Raw genomic sequence first — 18,349 nt, 5'->3', positions numbered from 1 at the left:
AGGTGGTATGGGGGGGCATTTATTTGTGGTTTTCCATAGCATTCTTTTGTTACAATAATTTAATTTCTGGCTTATTTATAGCGGGTTTTTCCCCTGTGTGTGGATCTACCCTTAGTCAACAGTATCGTCCTATCAAATGATAAGGACAATTATTCTAACACACATCAACTACCAACGTGCTGTAAAATGTGTAGTATAATGGGTTCTGAATTATTATTATTATTATTATTATTATTATTATTATTATTACCATCATCATCATTGATCAAATTTATATACCACCCTTCATTTGAAGATCTGAGGGTGGTTCACAAGATTAAAAAAAAAGGATAGAAGCACAAAATGAATAGTTGAAATAAAACAGTAACCCCCCTCCCACAACCACATTTAAAAGGCCATAAAATATAAATTAGCCAAAGGCCTGGCTGAAGAAGAATGTTGTTTCCTGGCACCTTAAAATGTATAGTGAAGGTGCCAGGTGAACCTCCCTGGGAAGAGCATTCCACAAATGGGGAGCTGCTGCAGAAAGGCCCATTCTTGTGCTGCCACCCTCTTGTGGACGGGCCACATTAAAAAGGGCCTCAGATAATTATCGCAGTTTATTTGGAGAGAAGTGGTCCTTGAAGTATTGTGGCCTGAATGGGTTCTAAGAGTGACATACTACACTCCTAGCTCAAAGAACATCACATGTACCCTTTTAGTTAGCATGCTGTGTTTTAAAAAAACAAGAAGGGACAATAAGGGAAATCCCATAGCACATGCTTTCAGCCCTCAGTATCTCTAGTTGAAAGCGCACTAGTAGCAAGCCTGAGAAGGACCTTTGCTAGTAGGATCAATGAGACCTTCTAATCAAAGTAGACAATGCTGGACTCACTGTAAGGCAACTTTATATGTTTATATTCACATGTGTGGGACTGTTTCAAGCATATCCCAAACTGAGCACAACTCACATTTAGACAGCCTTCCAATGATCTTGTAAATAGTTTGGTCACTGAGCTCTATCTGAAAAGCTCTATCTAAGAAAACCATCTACTCAGTAAAATGTTTCTGCCTTCTCTGATAGTGATGGTGAAGTAAGTTGGGGGACACTAAACTGTCCTTGGAAATATTCTTCTTAAAAATAATTAGTTCTAAATATCTTCAGCCTAGGGTCTAAATTTACCAATGCGAATATTCTAGAATGTATGAATAGTTCAAAAGGCAGGCATTGAAATTCAGCCTTTGACAATAATGTGATGCTTGGTTATTTTTCATGAATAGGAAATGTGGACTTGTGTTGTGTACGAAGACTCACAAGACCAATGGCTTTTAAACCCATGAAAATAGTTGTCTCATGACAGAGGCAGTGAAGAGAGACTCATTGTCAGATTTTGGCTCATGGAACCTGTTGTGTTCCCATGAAGTTGTTTATAGCATTCTGTTTACTTCATTTGAGGGAGTAATCAGCAAGGAGGCTATGCAAGATTATAGTGTTTGCCTTTGTTGGAAAATGATTAAAGTTATTCTGCAAAACATCTTTCTAAACTCTTTTTGTAACTCATGGACTTATTGTTGCTTTTCCATACTTCCCTCCCCGCTATATGCGCTTCTGTTACTTACATTGAAATGACAATTTATTTCTTCTTCTTTTTACAGAAGATATGCAAGAGGTAAAACCATTTCATCCTGCAGAGAATTTCACGGAAGTCATAATGTTTCCTCTGGCCCTCTTTGCATTACACTGTGGAACCTGTTGCTAAAGTACTATGACATGTCTCTAGCAATCAGAAAAAGAAGCTGGGAGGAACACGTGACCCAATGGATGGGCTTGCCGTTTGGGTCTATTGATTCTAATATATTATGTAGGCATGGCCTAGTAGCTGACAACGTGCAAGCAGGTATGGAAAATGACAGACTTCGGAGCGAAAGCCAGAAAGAAAGAAGTGCTTCCTTGCCAGACTGCTGTCATGGTGGAGAACTGGGAGGTTTCCCCACAAAGCTGCTTGGTAATGTTTCCAGAGAGGTAGATGAAAATGACAATCATCAAGAGGAAGAAGAATTTCCCTCTCTTGAGGCTAGCACAGAAACATTGGTGAATGTTTCCATTGGTGGTGATAATGATGCTGAGGACAACAACATAGAGTTCTCTTTGGAGAAAGTCAACCACCAGCTTGGTGACCCTGAAGAAAAATGGTCAGCTGAAAGGAACCAGTCAGAAGGAGGAGCAGGACTCTTCGTGAAGATGGACCCAGGTGTGGAAGCAAAGGAAGACTCCAGTCATGCCTTGGATTCTGTTGGGAAACTTCATCATGAGACAGATCCCAAAGCATTGAAGGAATATAATTATGATAGGAGAGAAGAGAGACTAGAACTTTGTTACAACAGCTCCATTGAAAATGAAGAGACCCCAGAAGAAAACTTGTCTGAGCCTCCAGATACGGGAGAAACAATGCCTGAGAAGAAGATGGCCCATGATATTGTAGCTGCACAGAAGCATGAAAAATCGAATGCTCCTAAAGATGGGAATGGAAAAACAGTTTGTGGTCAATTATTTGATGAATTTTCTCCTGGTCAGTGTAGTGACCTAAATGTAGTTGTTGCAGATTCCAGAAATGTTCTTGTACCATCACCTGGTTCTTGTTTCCTATCGGAGGAAAATGTTCTGGACGAAAATGGCTTTGCATGTGCTCAAGACAAATGCAGCAAAAGCACGTCCCTGGTGGAACGTATAAGTGATTTAAAGAACAACACAACCACACATGAGCCTACGGACGGTCAAGTCATTTTGCGCAAAAGAAAGGTAGGACGTGTATTATTATTTTTAAAGGGTTGCTGTTGTTTTCAGATTTACTGGGAAATGTGTGTTCCTAGGCAGAAGCTGACAGTTGAAATAGCTTGGGAAAGGAATGGGTGTAATCCGGTGTCAAATTAAGACTTAGGCAATGAGACCTCAGTAAGCTGAAAGCAGCGGTGTGAAACCTCTAGTCTAGTCCATGGGGCTAATTAGGCCTGCTAGGCCTCAGAGGTTGGCCCACCAAGGTATTTTTGATAAGCCATGCTGACATTTCCCCCTGCACGCTGACAGAAAATGGAGGCAGTTCGAAAAGCATTGAATTTGGCCTGCAAAGGAAGACTTTGAAGAGCAGTTAGAGTGCAATTCTGCTTCTTCCTTCAAGCCATGACTTGAATTCAAGTGGTTCAAGCTGAGCAAAGGAATAATCGGCGGCTCAAGAGTGCACTCCAAATTCTTTCTTCACAGCCATGGAGTAAATGCATATCATATGACGACAGGTGATTGACAAGTGAGTGTCCCCACCCACCTGTCAAAGTGGCCCATGTAGGGTTGGTCACCTCTGGATCCCCCTTGCCACAGCCTAGTTTAAAGGCTTCAGTTGGCATATTAGAAGGAATTCAAAGTTCACAGTCAGTCTACATTAGCTTGGGGCTGGAGAGGGATCCAGTTAACTGCTTCATCTGGCCATAGGTGCAACTTGAGATCAGCATAGCACTTAGCAGAGTCAAAATAATTCCAGTTGGTGTGATTGGCAAAATGCCTCCAGAGGGCTTCATGCTTTTCTAAGTTATCACAGTTTTACCTACATGGGAAATGGAGGTGTATTTGGAAGACCCTGCTCAGGTGAACAACCAGCACAAATCTGAAGGGAAGTGGACATCCAAGGGAAATGGGTGGTAAAGATTCAGGGTGGACAAGAGATTGCATTTTTTCACACAGTGCACAGCTGTGGTTCCCTGCCACAACTTGTGGTGATGGCCACCAACCTAAGCAGCTTTAAAATAGTAAGAGACAAATGTTGGGAGGATAAGGCCATCTGAGAGGGCCTTCCCATAGGCGTCAGAGGCTGTGGGAAACAGGATGCTTGACTAAATAGGCCTTTGGTATGAGCCTTACGTTCTTAGGAAAAGGCTTTTAATCAAATTAATGAAATTTCTCTGGGATGTTTTGACACTTCTTGATATGAATGTTCAGTAAGTGACTTTTGTCTAGAGACAGACTGTGCATTCCCACATTGCTGGGGCTGGCTGGGTGTCTTTAGGGTCAGGCATCAACCGGGTCACTCCCCTATGCTCTTCTCATATCCACTTGTACTAATTGGTCCAAAAAAAGGGCAAATTTATGTCAGTATTGATTCAGTAGAGCAACCCCCAAGATTAGCCTCCTTTTCAACGCACCTGCGAGTCCTACGGAATGAGGAAATGGCTTATGTGAGGTGCTAGTTGGGGTGCGCGAAAAACAGTTATGGTCACATTTGAAAGCAATTTCTGGACAGCACAAATAGCCCTCCCCCCCTCCCAGCCCGCCACCCACAATTCTGACAAAGGAACGGCAAGCGATTTTAAATCCCTTGTGACAAGAGTCCTCCCCAGTCCCCAAATCCTTATTCATGAGGTAGGATTAATTTTGCTTGCAGCTGGACGGTAGGATTAAACTGTAAGTGTCGCTTTTTCTCTGGCTATGTTGTTAGCCCTGTCAAAGTTAGACAGTGCCTGTGGCGAAAATCTTCAAAGCCTCCATATTTGACAGCAGCGGCTAAAGCAGAATGCTGACTCTCCCGTTTCCCCTGTTGCTAGGAAGCATATGCAGAGGAGCAATACCAGGCCTCTGTGTCTGCTGCTTTCTATAAATTGTAGGTGAGATCACCAGGCTTCTTGGTGATTCAGTCCAGGCAGGCCAGTCACTGGAAGAAGAATCCATAGACCTTTCCAAACTGCTGCTTGCTCTCTCAGTAGGTTGCCCTGCTAGATATCCAGAATGATTAGGCCGGCCTTCACTCTCTTCTGGAAGACATTAAGATTTTGTTATGCTTGGAATCCATTGATCCTTCGATACAAGATTCTAGAATCCCTCCAGCTATTGTTAGACTATAAACTCTTATCCATGAACGTGGGCCATGATGGCCGGGGCTGATAGGAGTTCCGAGTCCAACTGCACACCTGGGTTTCTCATCACTGCTATGGACAGGACAAGCACCTTCATAGATAAAATCATATGCTCCCAATCCTATACATATTTATTCAGGGACACGGGTGGCACTGTGGTCTAAACCACTGACCCTCTTGGGCTTGCCGATCGAAAGGTCAGCGGTTCAAGTCCATGTAATGGGGTGAGCTTCTATTGTTCTGTCCCAGCTTCTTCCAACCTCACATTTCGAAAGCACACCAGTGCAAGTAGATAGGTAGTGCTGCGGCGGGAATGTACGGTAAATGGTGTTTCTGTGCAGTCTGGCTTCCATTATGGTGTCCCGTTGCGCCAGAAGTGGTTTAGTCATGCTGGCCACATGACCCATAAAGCTGTGTGTGGACAAACGCCGGCTCCCTCGGCCTGAAAGCGAGATGAGCTCCGCAGCCCCATAGTCGCCTTTGACTGGACTTAACTGTCCAGGGGTCCTTTACCTTTACCTTTTACCTTTACATATTTATTCAGAAGTAAGTCCAACTGAGTTCAATGGAACTTCCTCCTAGACATATATACATATACATATATATATATATATATATATATATATATATATATATATATATATACACACACACACACACACACACACACACACACACACATATATATATATATATATATATATATATATACACACATATATATACATACATACAGTAATACCTCGGGTTACGAACGCGATCCGTTCCGGATCGCAGTTCGTAACCCAAAAAGTTCGTAAGCCGAACGCAACCCGAAGTGCCATTTTGCGCATGCGCAAAGCGCGATTTTTGCGCTTTGCGCATGCGCAGACCGCGCGCACCGCTTCTGCGCACATGCGCGCGACAAAAACACTTCCGGGTTTGTGCAGTTCATAATATATATAATTTGTAGGGACATTTGCGACATATCCCCTATCTGCACTGTACATTTAAAGTGATATTAATCTACGCTAAACAGTCACAACTTCCCCCAAAGAATCCTGGGAACTGTAGCTAAACAATGGTGTTGAGAGTTGTTAGGAGACCCTTATTCCCCTCAAAAAGCCACTTTTCCCAGAGTTTCCTATGAAGAGGGAAGAGGGAATCACTCTGAGAACTGTAGTCAGAGATGAGAATAGAAGTCTCCTAGCAATTTCCAGCACACTACAGTTCCCAAGATCCTTTGGGAGAGGCCATGGGTGTTAAAAGTGGTATGGTACTGCTTTGTGCAAATAGTTCAGGTGGGGCCTTAGCTAATGAAGCTAATACCAAAAACATAAATGACAAACTTATTAACAGAAAAAAGCAGTGGAAAACTCACAATTTTGTTACACTAACTTGTTTAATTAGAATTTATGCATCGTGGTGTTCTTCAGTTTAATTTATTTAGATTACTGTGTAATTTGTACTTGGAATTTACGCAAACACCATCATAAATATTATCTCTGTCCCTTAGGAAGCTATGGAATGCTATCCCACAGACTTCAGCCATGTTTGGATAGACACATGATGGATTCCAAACAATCCAAAAAGAATTTAAAACAAGTGCTGAACAAAACAGAGTCACTAATGGGATGATTCGAGGCCATAGCAGCGCAACCTTTATGCAAATTTAAATTTTGACACATTTTTGCAATGGCAGGCAGCTATAAATTTTAGAAGCTGCCAATTTTGTCTAGACTGCAAACCCGAGAACCATACTGCAACTGTTTTGCATCAAGTCACTTGGGTTTCAGCTGCCTAAAATGGTAATAAATGCAGTTTTATATATGACTTTATAACCGCTTGCCAGCATCTCCTTGACTAGCACCATGGTGCTAAAGTAATTGATGTACAGTAGATTCCTCTTTAACTAAATCATCAAAACCTTTTATTTCCCCAGAAAATAAACGATAAAGTATGTTGATGTGAACCTAATCAAAAAGTCCCTGTTCTAGAGGTGGATACATTAAATCAAGAGAGTTCTTCATTTAGGAACAAAGTGATATTACTAATCAAGAGTTCTTAGTAATTTTGGAAAATGAGTCACAGACACGGATGAGGTTCTTCTTCAATCACACTCTAATATTGATCTCTCTCTCTCTCTCTCTTTTCCCCCTTAACTCCCTGCCTTTTCCAATCTTACTTTCATCAAACCTCTAACTCTCAAGCCACTTCCTACTCTGTCCACATTCTTCGGCTGCCCTGCCACCGATCCCAGTTGCCCTTACTCATTTATTTTCCAGTTCCTCTTCCCGTTGACAGTAGATTCCTAACCCTTAATGCCACTGCTTATCACCACATCACACATCCTTCTTTGCCACTAGGGCTGTGTGAAGATTTCCATAGCCAAACTGGTCTTCAGAGTTATCATCACTTCTTGGGATGCTGCTCCTCACAGTGACCCATTAAGCAACTAGAATGCTTGCGAACATTCCTTGGGACTCATAGAAGCCCATTGGCAAAGAGGAGTATGACAGCAAGGAGAGAGGTGGCAAACAACTGTTGCCGTTTAGCTTCTTAAATCTAACCTTCAATACTGCAGAGTTTTGTTTTGTGCATGCGCTCATATATGCAACACTGATGCTGGCGACCATAGCTACCAGTATTCAAGCTGTGTGTATATATTGTCAATGCCGTAAGATTCTCTGTGGGTAAGAATCCTAGCTCAGGATCACACCTTCTAATACTGAACTCAGGCCCAGCATGGTGACATTGTGCAACCCCTGAGCAATATTGGGGTGGATCCCACAAATTGCAGAAGTGGTTTTTTAAAAAAAAAACTTAGGAGGGGACCACCAGCCAAGAAAACCCAGAAAATGGGCAGGCTGTACATGTGTGCAGCCATCCAAAAAAGAGAGAGTAAAGGACCATTGAATAATGAAAGTGAAACTTAAGCCACTTATTTGCCCCTAAGGGGCTATATATCTACCTGTCTACCTACCTATCTATAGATTGCCTTTGGCCATATGGACAACTCTATTGAAAATACATTGAACACACAAAGTGTTCTTCGACAAAAAGTAATGTGAGTAATATCCCCAAGCCTGTAAATTTATCTCTTCAGATCCAGAAGTAAATTCCTGGCAAAAAAAAGATCCCATGGTTTCATTGAAAAAAATGCCTTCAGAAAGACACTGAAAAAACTTGTCAGCGCTTGGAATTTCAGAAAGGGAAAAGCAACACTAGGGAAAGTGTATCACTCAACACCCAGCTGTTCCAGGACTGCCTTCTCCTCATCGTGGCTTGTTTATTTCTAGAGGACTCATTCATACCTACACACTGATGCTTTGTAATTTACTGCCAGAGTAGAGAAAGAGATGAGCGAGAAGAAAGACCAAGGAAATATACAAGCGGAATTAATGTTCGGCCTCGTATGATTTGTTGGGCTTTGTACCTTGATACCACTTTCCTTTTTCATGTTCTATTCCCATCTGGCTCAGTTCCCTGGACATGAAAATTCAAAAGATAATCTGGATGATAGATCTGGAAGCAAGGGCAGCATTTGGACTGAGACAGAGAAGCCTGTGATAGAGGAGGCCAAATACTTGCTTTATACAGTATACATTTAAATCTGAGTCCATACCTGGCGCTTTCTATTCTTCTTTTACTTCCTTAATCCTTTCCAGTTTCCGTGAATGTATTCATCGTTCTCCAATTCTTAGGTCATTCTGTACTGCCACTTGTTGTTGTTGTTTAGTCGTTTAGTCGTGTCCGACTCTTCGTGACCCCATGGACCATAGCACGCCAGGCACTCCTGTCTTGCACTGCCTCCTGCAGTTTGGTCAAACTCATGTTCGTAGCTTCGAGAACACTGTCCAACCATCTTGTCCTCTGTCGTCCCCTTCTCCTAGTGCCCTCAATCTTTCCCAACATCAGGGTCTTTTCCAAGGATTCTTCTCTTCTCATGAGGTGGCCAAAGTATTGGAGCCTCAGCTTCACGATCCGTCCTTCCAGGGAGCACTCAGGGCTGATTTCCTTAAGAATGGATAGGTTTGATCTTCTTGCAGTCCATGGGACTCTCAAGAGTCTCCTCCAGCACCATAATTCAAAAGCATCAATTCTTCGGCGATCAGCCTTCTTTATGGTCCAACTCTCACTTCCATTCATCACTACTGGGAAAACCATAGCTTTAACTATACGGACCTTTGTCGGCAAGGTGATGTCTCTGCTTTTTAAGATGCTGTCTAGGTTTGTCATTGCTTTTCTCCCAAGAAGCAGGCGTCTTTTAATTTCGTGACTGCTGTCACCATCTGCAGTGATCAAGGAGCCCAAGAAAGTAAAATCTCTCACTGCCTCCATTTCTTCCCCTTCTATTTGCCAGGAGGTGATGGGACCAGTGGCCATGATCTTGGTTTTTTTGATGTTGAGCTTCAGACCATATTTTGCGCTCACCTCTTTCACCCTCATTAAAAGGTTCTTTAATTCCTCCTCGCTTTCTGCCATCAAGGTTGTGTCATCTGCATATCTGAGGTTGTTGATATTTCTTCCAGCAATCTTAATTCCGGCTTGGGATTCATCTAGTCCAGCCTTTCGCATGATGAATTCTGCATATAAGTTAAATAAGCAGGGAGACAATATACAACCTTGTCGTACTCCTTTCCCAATTTTGAACCAATCAGTTGTTCCATATCCAGTTCTAACTGTAGCTTCTTGTCCCACATAGAGATTTCTCAGGAGACAGATGAGGTGATCAGGCACTCCCATTTCTTTAAGAACTTGCCATAGTTTGCTGTGGTCGACACAGTCAAAGGCTTTTGCATAGTCAATGAAGCAGAAGTAGACGTTTTTCTGGAACTCTCTAGCTTTCTCCATAATCCAGCGCATGTTTGCTATTTGGTCTCTGGTTCCTCTGCCCTTTCGAAATCCAGCTTGCACTTCTGGGAGTTCTCGGTCCACATACTGCCACTTAACAGGTGCCAAAGGCAGGACCAGCCCAACTGCTGGGCAAAATGAGGCAACTGCCTCAGAATATGTTGCATGGAAGCAGGGGCAGCCTCCTGGTTGAACCTCCTAAGACCCCACCCCTTGCCCCGAGGCATTCCCTCTGCTGGAGGATAGGATCCTGGCCCCCTCCAAACTTCAGGTATAGTAGAGGATGATATCCTGGCCCCCTCCAAGCTTCAGGTATAGTAGAGGATGATATCCTGTCACCATTGTTTCTTTTAAAGATTTTCTTGTGTAACAATACAAACAAAGAAAAGTCTCCACTTTCAATTCACAAAGTCTTTTTCACAGTTCTTTACATTCAGTAGGAGACAAAGACATTGTGAGGTTGGAGAGAAAGAGGGGAAAGAGGGAAGATGGGGGAATAGTGATCTTTCATGCTTTATGTTTGTGCAGGGTTTTTATTTCTTCTTCTTTTTTGTTCAATAAAGAAAGATACAATTATACTTTATATACTTTACAAAATTAAAACCATATTCACCAAAATAAAATTATAATACATACCTATGTGGCTTCCCTCCACCACAACTCGATGGCTCAGTCAGCAGAGCACGAGACTCTTAATCTCAGGGTCATGAGTTTGAGTCCCACATTGGGCAAAAGATTCCTGCCTTGCAGGGGCTTGGACTAGATGACCCTCGGGGTCACTTCCAGCTCTACAATTCTATGATTCTATAATGTCTTTTTTACATTGTGTCTTTATATACCGGTAAATCAATTTATATCCATTGATAATTTTACTCTAAAAATTAATTGTGTTTGTGCAGGGTTTTTGTGTCAGCATCACATGGGTAGGTAACACACACACACACACACACACACACACACACACACGGCATTGCTGAAGTAAGATTAAACTGCCAGCCCAGGCAGCTTTTGTATGTTGAATGAGGAGGGGCCACCATCTTGTCTGTCTTCTCAGGCAGCAAATTGTCTTGGACCCAATGCATCCATACCTGGGTTGTGACTTTGAGCTCAAGGTACATATCTGTCTAACTCTTTGCTGCTCATAGCTGCCAAGTTATCCCTTTTTTTAAGGGATTTTCCATTATGCTGAATAGGCTTCCTCGCGAGAAAAGGGAAAACTTGGCAGCTATGTTGCTGCTACCTGTACATAAGCTGACATTGCTGCTTCTTGAGGTGTGAACTTCCTCCTACTTCCTATATTAGGCATTGTACTGCTCTGCCCAGTTCTTAAATAGGACTTTTGTGTGTTATATCCACTTATTTTCCCTTTGTTAACTTTCTGTGCTGAAATTGGAACTCATTCACCCCTGTCTTTGCCAACATTTGTGAAGTCTGTCCTTCTTTCCATTCCTACTGCCAACAGTACTCTCTCTCTCTCTCTCTCTCTCTCTCTCTCTCTCTCTCTGCCTCACACCTCCATAGATGTAGTACAGTGTTTGCCAACCTGAAGCTCTCCATATATTTTGGACTACAACTTCTGTCGGTGCCAGCCAGCACAGCCAATGATTGGGGGGATGATGGGAGTGGTAGTCCAACAATTTCTGGAGGTTCTCCAACCCTTGGTTATGCAGTCAAGTCAATGACATCTCCTTACCTGCTTTCTCTGGTGCCTTAGATATATGTAGGATAGGATATAATTATGCCTGGGTAATTTGCTTGATACACACTGAATAATAAGAATAATAATAATAATAATAATAATAATAATAATAATAATTTTATTTTTTTATACCCCACCCATCTGGCTGTGTTTCCTAGACACTCTGAGCAGCTTACATCACATAAAAAAATTGTAAAACATTAGACATTAAAAATGTCCCAGTACAGGGTTGCCTTCAGATGTCTTCTAAAACTCAGATAGTTGTTTATTTCCTTAACATCTGATGGGAGGGCATTCCACAGGGCAGAATATTAGTGTTAGTTACCTATTTGTAATGGCATTAATTAATACTTTAAAAAACAAACATACAAATACTTTCAAAAGCAGTGTTAGAAACTGAGATATGAAAGCCAGGAGCTAAATGGCACCTTAAACCTAGGTTATGGGCACCCTAATGGAGTGTCTAGGCGTGCTTTTTTTATAACAGGAATACAAAACTGAAAATGAATGAACTGCAGCTAAAATCTTATGTTCATTTTTCACATGGTCTGTGAAGACTGTAAAAAAACAACAAAGCCATACTTCCCCTGCCCGCCCCCCCTAATATTCTTATGAGGGTCTCTTCTCCAGTCTTCAGAGTGTGACTGGAAGTGGGGAGGCAGAAAAAGGTGGTCCTTTTCTTCCAGCAGTGGCAGTTTTAATCTGAAATCTTAGGCTCAGTACTGCGCCCAAAGCTCAGAAACTGCTTACGCTAATGAAATTCCCTGTCACAAAATGCATCTGGAACAATGGGAGTCATGAACGCTGATCAAAACATTTTAGTAATATAAGTCCTTTCATTGCACAATATAAGAAGCAAGGGAACTTAATTTAGCTACCTCTGTTCTGTAGCCTGCTTTAACTGTTAACATATAACTGCAATTTAAGTCTGAAGGAGAGCAAAGCTATGACAGGAACAGTGTGAAAAATTATTAAAGTGGTCAAGAAAATTAGATAAAAGCTCTCACTAGTATAAAAAGTAGACCATTTAAAGAGATTTTCGATCACAGCGAAAGAACAGAGTAAAGGTGCTCCCAATTAAGGTTTACACCCCGAGTCACTTCCTCATCTTGCAATCTGATCTCACAACCACTTTGCTTTCTGTACTGCCACCTTATCCGCTTGTCATGATCTTGGGCTGGGCAGATGTAGGCTGTCCAGCAAGAGAGCGTCTGTTAACTCTCTTTCTCCCAGTTCTTCTTCTCCTAGCTGTTCACCACCCAGTTCTTCCCAACTTTTGTCTTCTGAACTATGTCCCTCTGCAAACCCTACTCAGCAAGGTTTCTGACAGTTATCAGGATTCTTTGGAGGAAGGAGGGTGCATTCAATATATGGTGTGGGTGAAACCAGTAGGGATATATTCATTCACCATATGTTTTCATCCCATGTGCTAATCCGATGGATATTTTATATTTCCTGATCCATTGCAGTACGCAATCTGCAAAGCTGCATGTTTCCTGTCCTACCAAGTTATAATGTTGGAATTTAACATTGCTGCTGACATCTTGCTTACTGATGGCTTCTCACATATGTGAGAATATACAGTGTTAACAACACCGTTACATTTATCTAACATAATTTCCAGTACTGCTGATATTATCTCCATATGTTTCTCAATTGTTTTCATTCACAAATAAATAAGCCTTCCAATTGCCCACCAACTAGCCGTGCGCCCCAGTTATTGTCAGTATGGGACATGAATGATGAAAGGACATGAATGATGGCCGGAGGGTTTCCCCCTCACAGTGAGATGGTGAGACTTCCTGAGCTGTGCTTAACAGAATTTTTATTTTTAGCATTTTATAATGCTGAAACTGAACACAGTAACCTATCTTGTAGCTTTGTGTGACTGTGATGCTGAGAAGGGGACACATGGAAAGTTTACTCCAACCGCAACTTTATTGTTGTGAGCTGCAGTGTCATGTACAGTACAGTACCATGGCAAACTGTGCTGTGTTTTTCCTAAAGATGTTTTTCAAGGGTTGAATTGTCATCCGTGAACTGCTGACCTATGTCTCAGACATGCATATGACCATGAATAGCTGAGCAACACACTCTCTAGTCCTCAAGCATTCAGCAGCCACAGCTACAGATATGTCCAACCTTGGGGCTGGGTGTCTGAAGAAGACCTGCAGTATCAGTTCTTAGTTTTTCATTCCTAAAGTATAAGGGAAAATAATCTATGCTGAGAACAATGTGATAGTTTGTGTGGCTGGAATAAAACCAAGATTCCAAAGGTGAAAGGACAACTGGATATAGCTCACTCAACCATTTCCTAGTAATGTTAAAAATACGTTTTGCTGGCGGGGGAAAAAGGCATTTGTCATTTGAGAAAATTGCTTTATTTCAGGAGCAGTCACATGTAGCAGAAATTTCTTTGCCATGTGTGTAGGTTTTACAATGTTTCCATCGTACTAGCACTGCTGAAATAGAGATTTTCAAGGATACACTTTCCAGAAGCTACCACTTCAGGACTAATAATTTAAAGACTTTCACATTCTCTTGTGATCTCCAAGTAGGAAACACCAGCAGCTTTTCGTCTGACTGTCAGGAAGTAGCCTACACTGATGTCATTGCCATGTTGCCAGAGCAAAGCCCTCTGGGAACCTGATTGAAGGCTCTCAGGAGTAATATCTGAAAGGAAATGTGTATCTTTTCCATTCATCACGGCAGTGTTTGCTTGAAGTCACTACAAAAGCAGCCTTCAGAGAAATTACTTTGCTCAATATTTGAAGGCCAATAGGCTTTGCGAATTTTTACAGCTGTGTATCTTGCCTGTTTCTTTGGGGGGAGGGAGAGAGAAACAAACTTGAAAAGAAAACCATGCAGGTGGAAGGTTTTGTTTCTGCTTTTTAACAGAACACTGAGGGGGCAATCGACTGACAATCATACAGATTTTCACCGTGCAATTGTCACCTAACCAGGAAGAAGAAGAACCCATGTGATTAGCCCTGAGCACATGGCAGCAGACCTTGAAACTGCACATCCGTGCGATGGGAGGAAGTATGGAAAAGCACCTCTATATGTTGCTGACCTAATGTCTAAAGAGAATCTCAGTCCCTGTGAAAATGAAACAGAAAGATGTCCTGAGCCATTCAAGCTGCCTGTATTAGCATAAGCTTCTTACCAAATGAAATTTGATGAACACAAAAGGAAATGATGCAATGCTACTGGGGACTCTTAAGGCCCCACCCCAGTTGAGGTGGGGAGAAATTAACACACTGGTGGCAGCAGTGGTTGCAGGTGCTTGTAATGAAATGCTGGTGGCATTGATCAATTGTCCACCCAACGAACAGGTGTGTTTGCACCAATGCTGACAAATCCTGATTTGCCATCATAATGTGATGGGTATATAAGGGAGTGAGTAAATGATTTAAAAGAGTAAAGGGTAGCTTAGGACTCAGCTACAGTGGCAAAGAAAAAGCACTTTGTATGCGTTGTAAATGCATTATAACACTGTCACACCAGATGGCGCTGTGGAGTTCCATTTTTGCCAACCCGATTTCTCATACAAAGTTTGTCACGCGTTTTACTGAAACGCTTATTTGATGTGTCTAGATCCAGCCTTAGTGTAGGTTTTTCCCCCCAGAAAAAAAACTCTTACTCCTTACTCCAGGCATGCTTCTTTTTTGCTAGCTGTGTCTAGAACACAACTGAAACTGAAAAGCAGAGCAAAGAAAAGTCCCCTGGGTGGACTCTAACTCTATCCCATAATACGAAGTTCTAATATTTAACTCTGCAAGGTGATGGTACTATACAGTGTGCTTTTTTTGAGATCGCTTAAGGCTCCTGAAAATTTCATCCTTGGTCAGGGAAAGTCTTGAGATAAGGGTGGGGGGGCTCTGTCAGATGAGGCCTTTATTGTGCACACACCCTGCCTTATTCACTGCATTTTTCAGAGTGTTCAAAAACATTCTTTAAGCAGAGGCTGTCATGATCTGTTGTGTCACAAATTAGTTTGTTTGTTTTTAAGTCCTAGGGGAGCTTGAGGGGTGTGTGCGCCAATTTGCACCACCTTGGCCACAGGGCTGCCTATGTTAATTAATATATATTCACACACAAAAATAGAACTAATGACTAATCTAAATACAGATGCAGTGGTCACACCCACACCACACATTTATAGCATTATTATAAAATATCATGGCTTTGCCTGAAGAATCATGGGAACTGTAGCTATGTGAAGGTCTACCTACTCAGACATGAAGCTCACTGAGTGACCTTAGACCTGTCACTGTCTAGGACCTTGTTGTGAGGATAAAATGGGAAGGGGAGAACCACAAACACCAAATTTCAGTTCCTTGGAGGAGAAAGTGGTATACAAATGTAATAAATAAATAGAATTCTTTATCTTTAAACTGGTTTTGGACTGGGCAGCCCTTCAAACAGAGTACATCGTCAAATGGAGGGCTGTAAAGCACATGACCACCCTTCTATTACCGTGATCCCATCTTTGACTGGTTCCTATTAATCCGTGACTTTTCTGAAATTTGCTTTTCATACCATGACCGAAGCATTAAATGTCGCCACCTTTCCACACATGCTCCGAGTCCTGGATGCATGTGGATGGCATGGCAATCCACATTTAAATCATTTTTGACAACCTGGATTTTCGTTGTTTTGAAACTGTATCCCTTTGCCTGGCCCAGGAGGGACGTGGGCTTAATAGCCATACATTTGTTCCAGGTCCAGCAGGTGTTACAGGAGGTTGTGACATGTGTGGATTACTTGGCGCATTGTGAGGATGTTCAGAAATATTTGGTGTGGAAAAACATATTAAGTGAACGGATTCGTACAGGGAATTACTGCCACCAGTGCTTGCTTGTAATGGAGCTCTTTTCAACTTGGGAAGTACAGCTAGATAACGTGGATGTCGAGTTTCATTTCTCAAAGGGAAAAGGGCCTCCTGTTTTCAAAGAGCCTTTAGAAAGCATTCTCAAGGAATGGCCAGCAGCCCAATATAGAACATCTGCAGTGTATTTATGGACAGTTATTTACTTAAGTGACTCACATTGTTGTTGTTTTTGGAAGCGTATAAACCAAGGCTGGGGAACCTGTGGACCTCCAGATGTTGCCGAACTACAAGTGATGGATTGTGAGTGCTATTGGATTCATGTCCTGCATGCAGGATTCCCATAGGGATCTAGTTGGCCACTTTTAAGAACAGGATGCTGGACTAGGCGGGTCTTTGACCTGGTGCAGCACATGTTCTTGTGTTCCCATCATCCCTGACCATTGGCCATGCTGAATAGGGCTAATGCAGGGATAGGCAACCTAAGGCCCGTGGGCCAGATGCGGCCCAATTGCCTTCTAAATCTGGCCTGCAGATTGTCCGGGAATCAGCGTATTTTTACATGACTAGCATGTGTCCTTTTATTTAAAATGCATCTCTGGGTTATTTGTGGGGCCTGCTTTTACATGAGTAGAATGCGTGCTTTTATTCAAAATTCAGCTCTGGGTTATTTGTGGGCCATAGGAATTCGTTTTTCAAAATATAGTCCGGCTCCCCACAAGGTCTGAGGGACGGTGGACCGGCCCATGGCTGAAAAAGGTTGCTGACCCCTGGGCTAATGGAAGTCAAACAACATCTGAAGGCTCATAGTTTTCCCCACCCTGATATAAACACTTGGAATTCTGCTCCCATCTGAATGTTTAGCATTCATCAGTTTGGACCATATTTCCATATATATTTCTGGATTTAAAAGGCCATTGGATGTCAATTGACAACAGTATAACATGTGTTCAAATATAGAAAGGTAATTGAGATTTTCAAAGCAGAATGGCCATTTAGCCTTCCAGCCTTCTAATAGAAGTCTCTCTGCCATGCTAAGAGCTCCTACACCCACTTTTGTTGGCCATCTTTTAGTCCCCACACTACTGCATTAGCTTGTGAACTTGGGCATGGAGGGTAGAAATTAATGGGGAAAGAGGAATACAGCAACTTTAACTTATAAGCCAGATAGCCATGAGCTGGAATAGGAAGATGACAATGATATTGCCTTCTCATTTGCTAACAATTCCTCTTTGCCCCAACCCAAAAAAATACTAACAAATCCTGCTATTTGCTCCCTGCTGTGTGTGTTGCATCACACCCCTCTATATAGTTCTTAGTCCATGGGAAAATTACTAGCAGGGGATCTGGGAGAAATTTATAAAGCAGGGGGAAGTGGAGAGGAAGAAGTTTAAATTTCACTTGAATAAACTGCTCTTCATTCTCAGGGGCTCCTGTGACTAGCCGGTCTCTACAAAATTACATTGCAGTGGAATTTGCTAAGCAGAAAGCTAATCCATGGGTCCTTGATGGAAAACTCAAAAGATCTAGTAATTAGCTCTCAAAGGACTCAGCTGGTTGTTTTACAGCTGCGAAGAAAACACAGCAGAGAGTTTATTTATTGACCTAACTATCTGATAAATCAGGACGAGAGCAGAGTCTTGGAATCTTTTTCAATAGACCACCTCCTGATCCAGATGAGGTCAACACCCCCACTCAACTTCCTGTCCCAGAATGTGGGGAAAGTCTGGTAAATATAAAGCTGCACAGGATTTTAAAAGTCTCTGGAGAGAAGGTTTGTGGAAGTGGGTGGCTTTTAAAGGAGTGGTCCTTTTGTTAGCCGTAGTACACTGGGAATTCATCAAAAACACACAAAAGCTGGGCTTTATATATTTAGCACATCAATAAAACTTTTGGAAATGGCAGGAAATGCAAAATTCAGTAGAGTAACGCTGCACTTCTCATTCTCTCTCTCACACACACACGCAAACACCTCCTGTTTACATAAAAAAAAACCATTCATTAATTCCCCCCACCACCAAAATTTGCTTTATCTTCAAGATTGACAGACTCATTGACCAGTTTCCATCCATGATTGATATGATTTCTTTCTCAGTAGGTCGCATAAA

At 42.1% G+C, this 18,349-nt stretch overlaps 1 protein-coding gene across 5 annotated transcripts in view; it reads left to right on the top strand.

Annotated features, from left to right (window-relative positions):
- Positions 1 to 18,349, top strand: part of DLC1 (DLC1 Rho GTPase activating protein) — a 296,053-nt gene that overhangs the window by 16,088 nt on the left and 261,616 nt on the right. For all 5 annotated transcript variants that reach the window (XM_060278816.1, XM_060278815.1, XM_035114152.2 and 2 more), the window contains exon 2: positions 1,636 to 2,779. In XM_060278816.1, the coding sequence (XP_060134799.1) occupies positions 1,751 to 2,779 (1,029 nt within the window). In that variant the 5' untranslated portion in view covers positions 1,636 to 1,750. The remainder of the gene's footprint in view (positions 1 to 1,635; positions 2,780 to 18,349) is intronic.

Source organism: Zootoca vivipara, chromosome 9, assembly GCF_963506605.1.
Source record: "Zootoca vivipara chromosome 9, rZooViv1.1, whole genome shotgun sequence".
Classification (NCBI taxonomy): Eukaryota; Metazoa; Chordata; class Lepidosauria; order Squamata; family Lacertidae; genus Zootoca; species Zootoca vivipara.
This window is presented reverse-complemented; position numbering and strand designations above follow the sequence as displayed.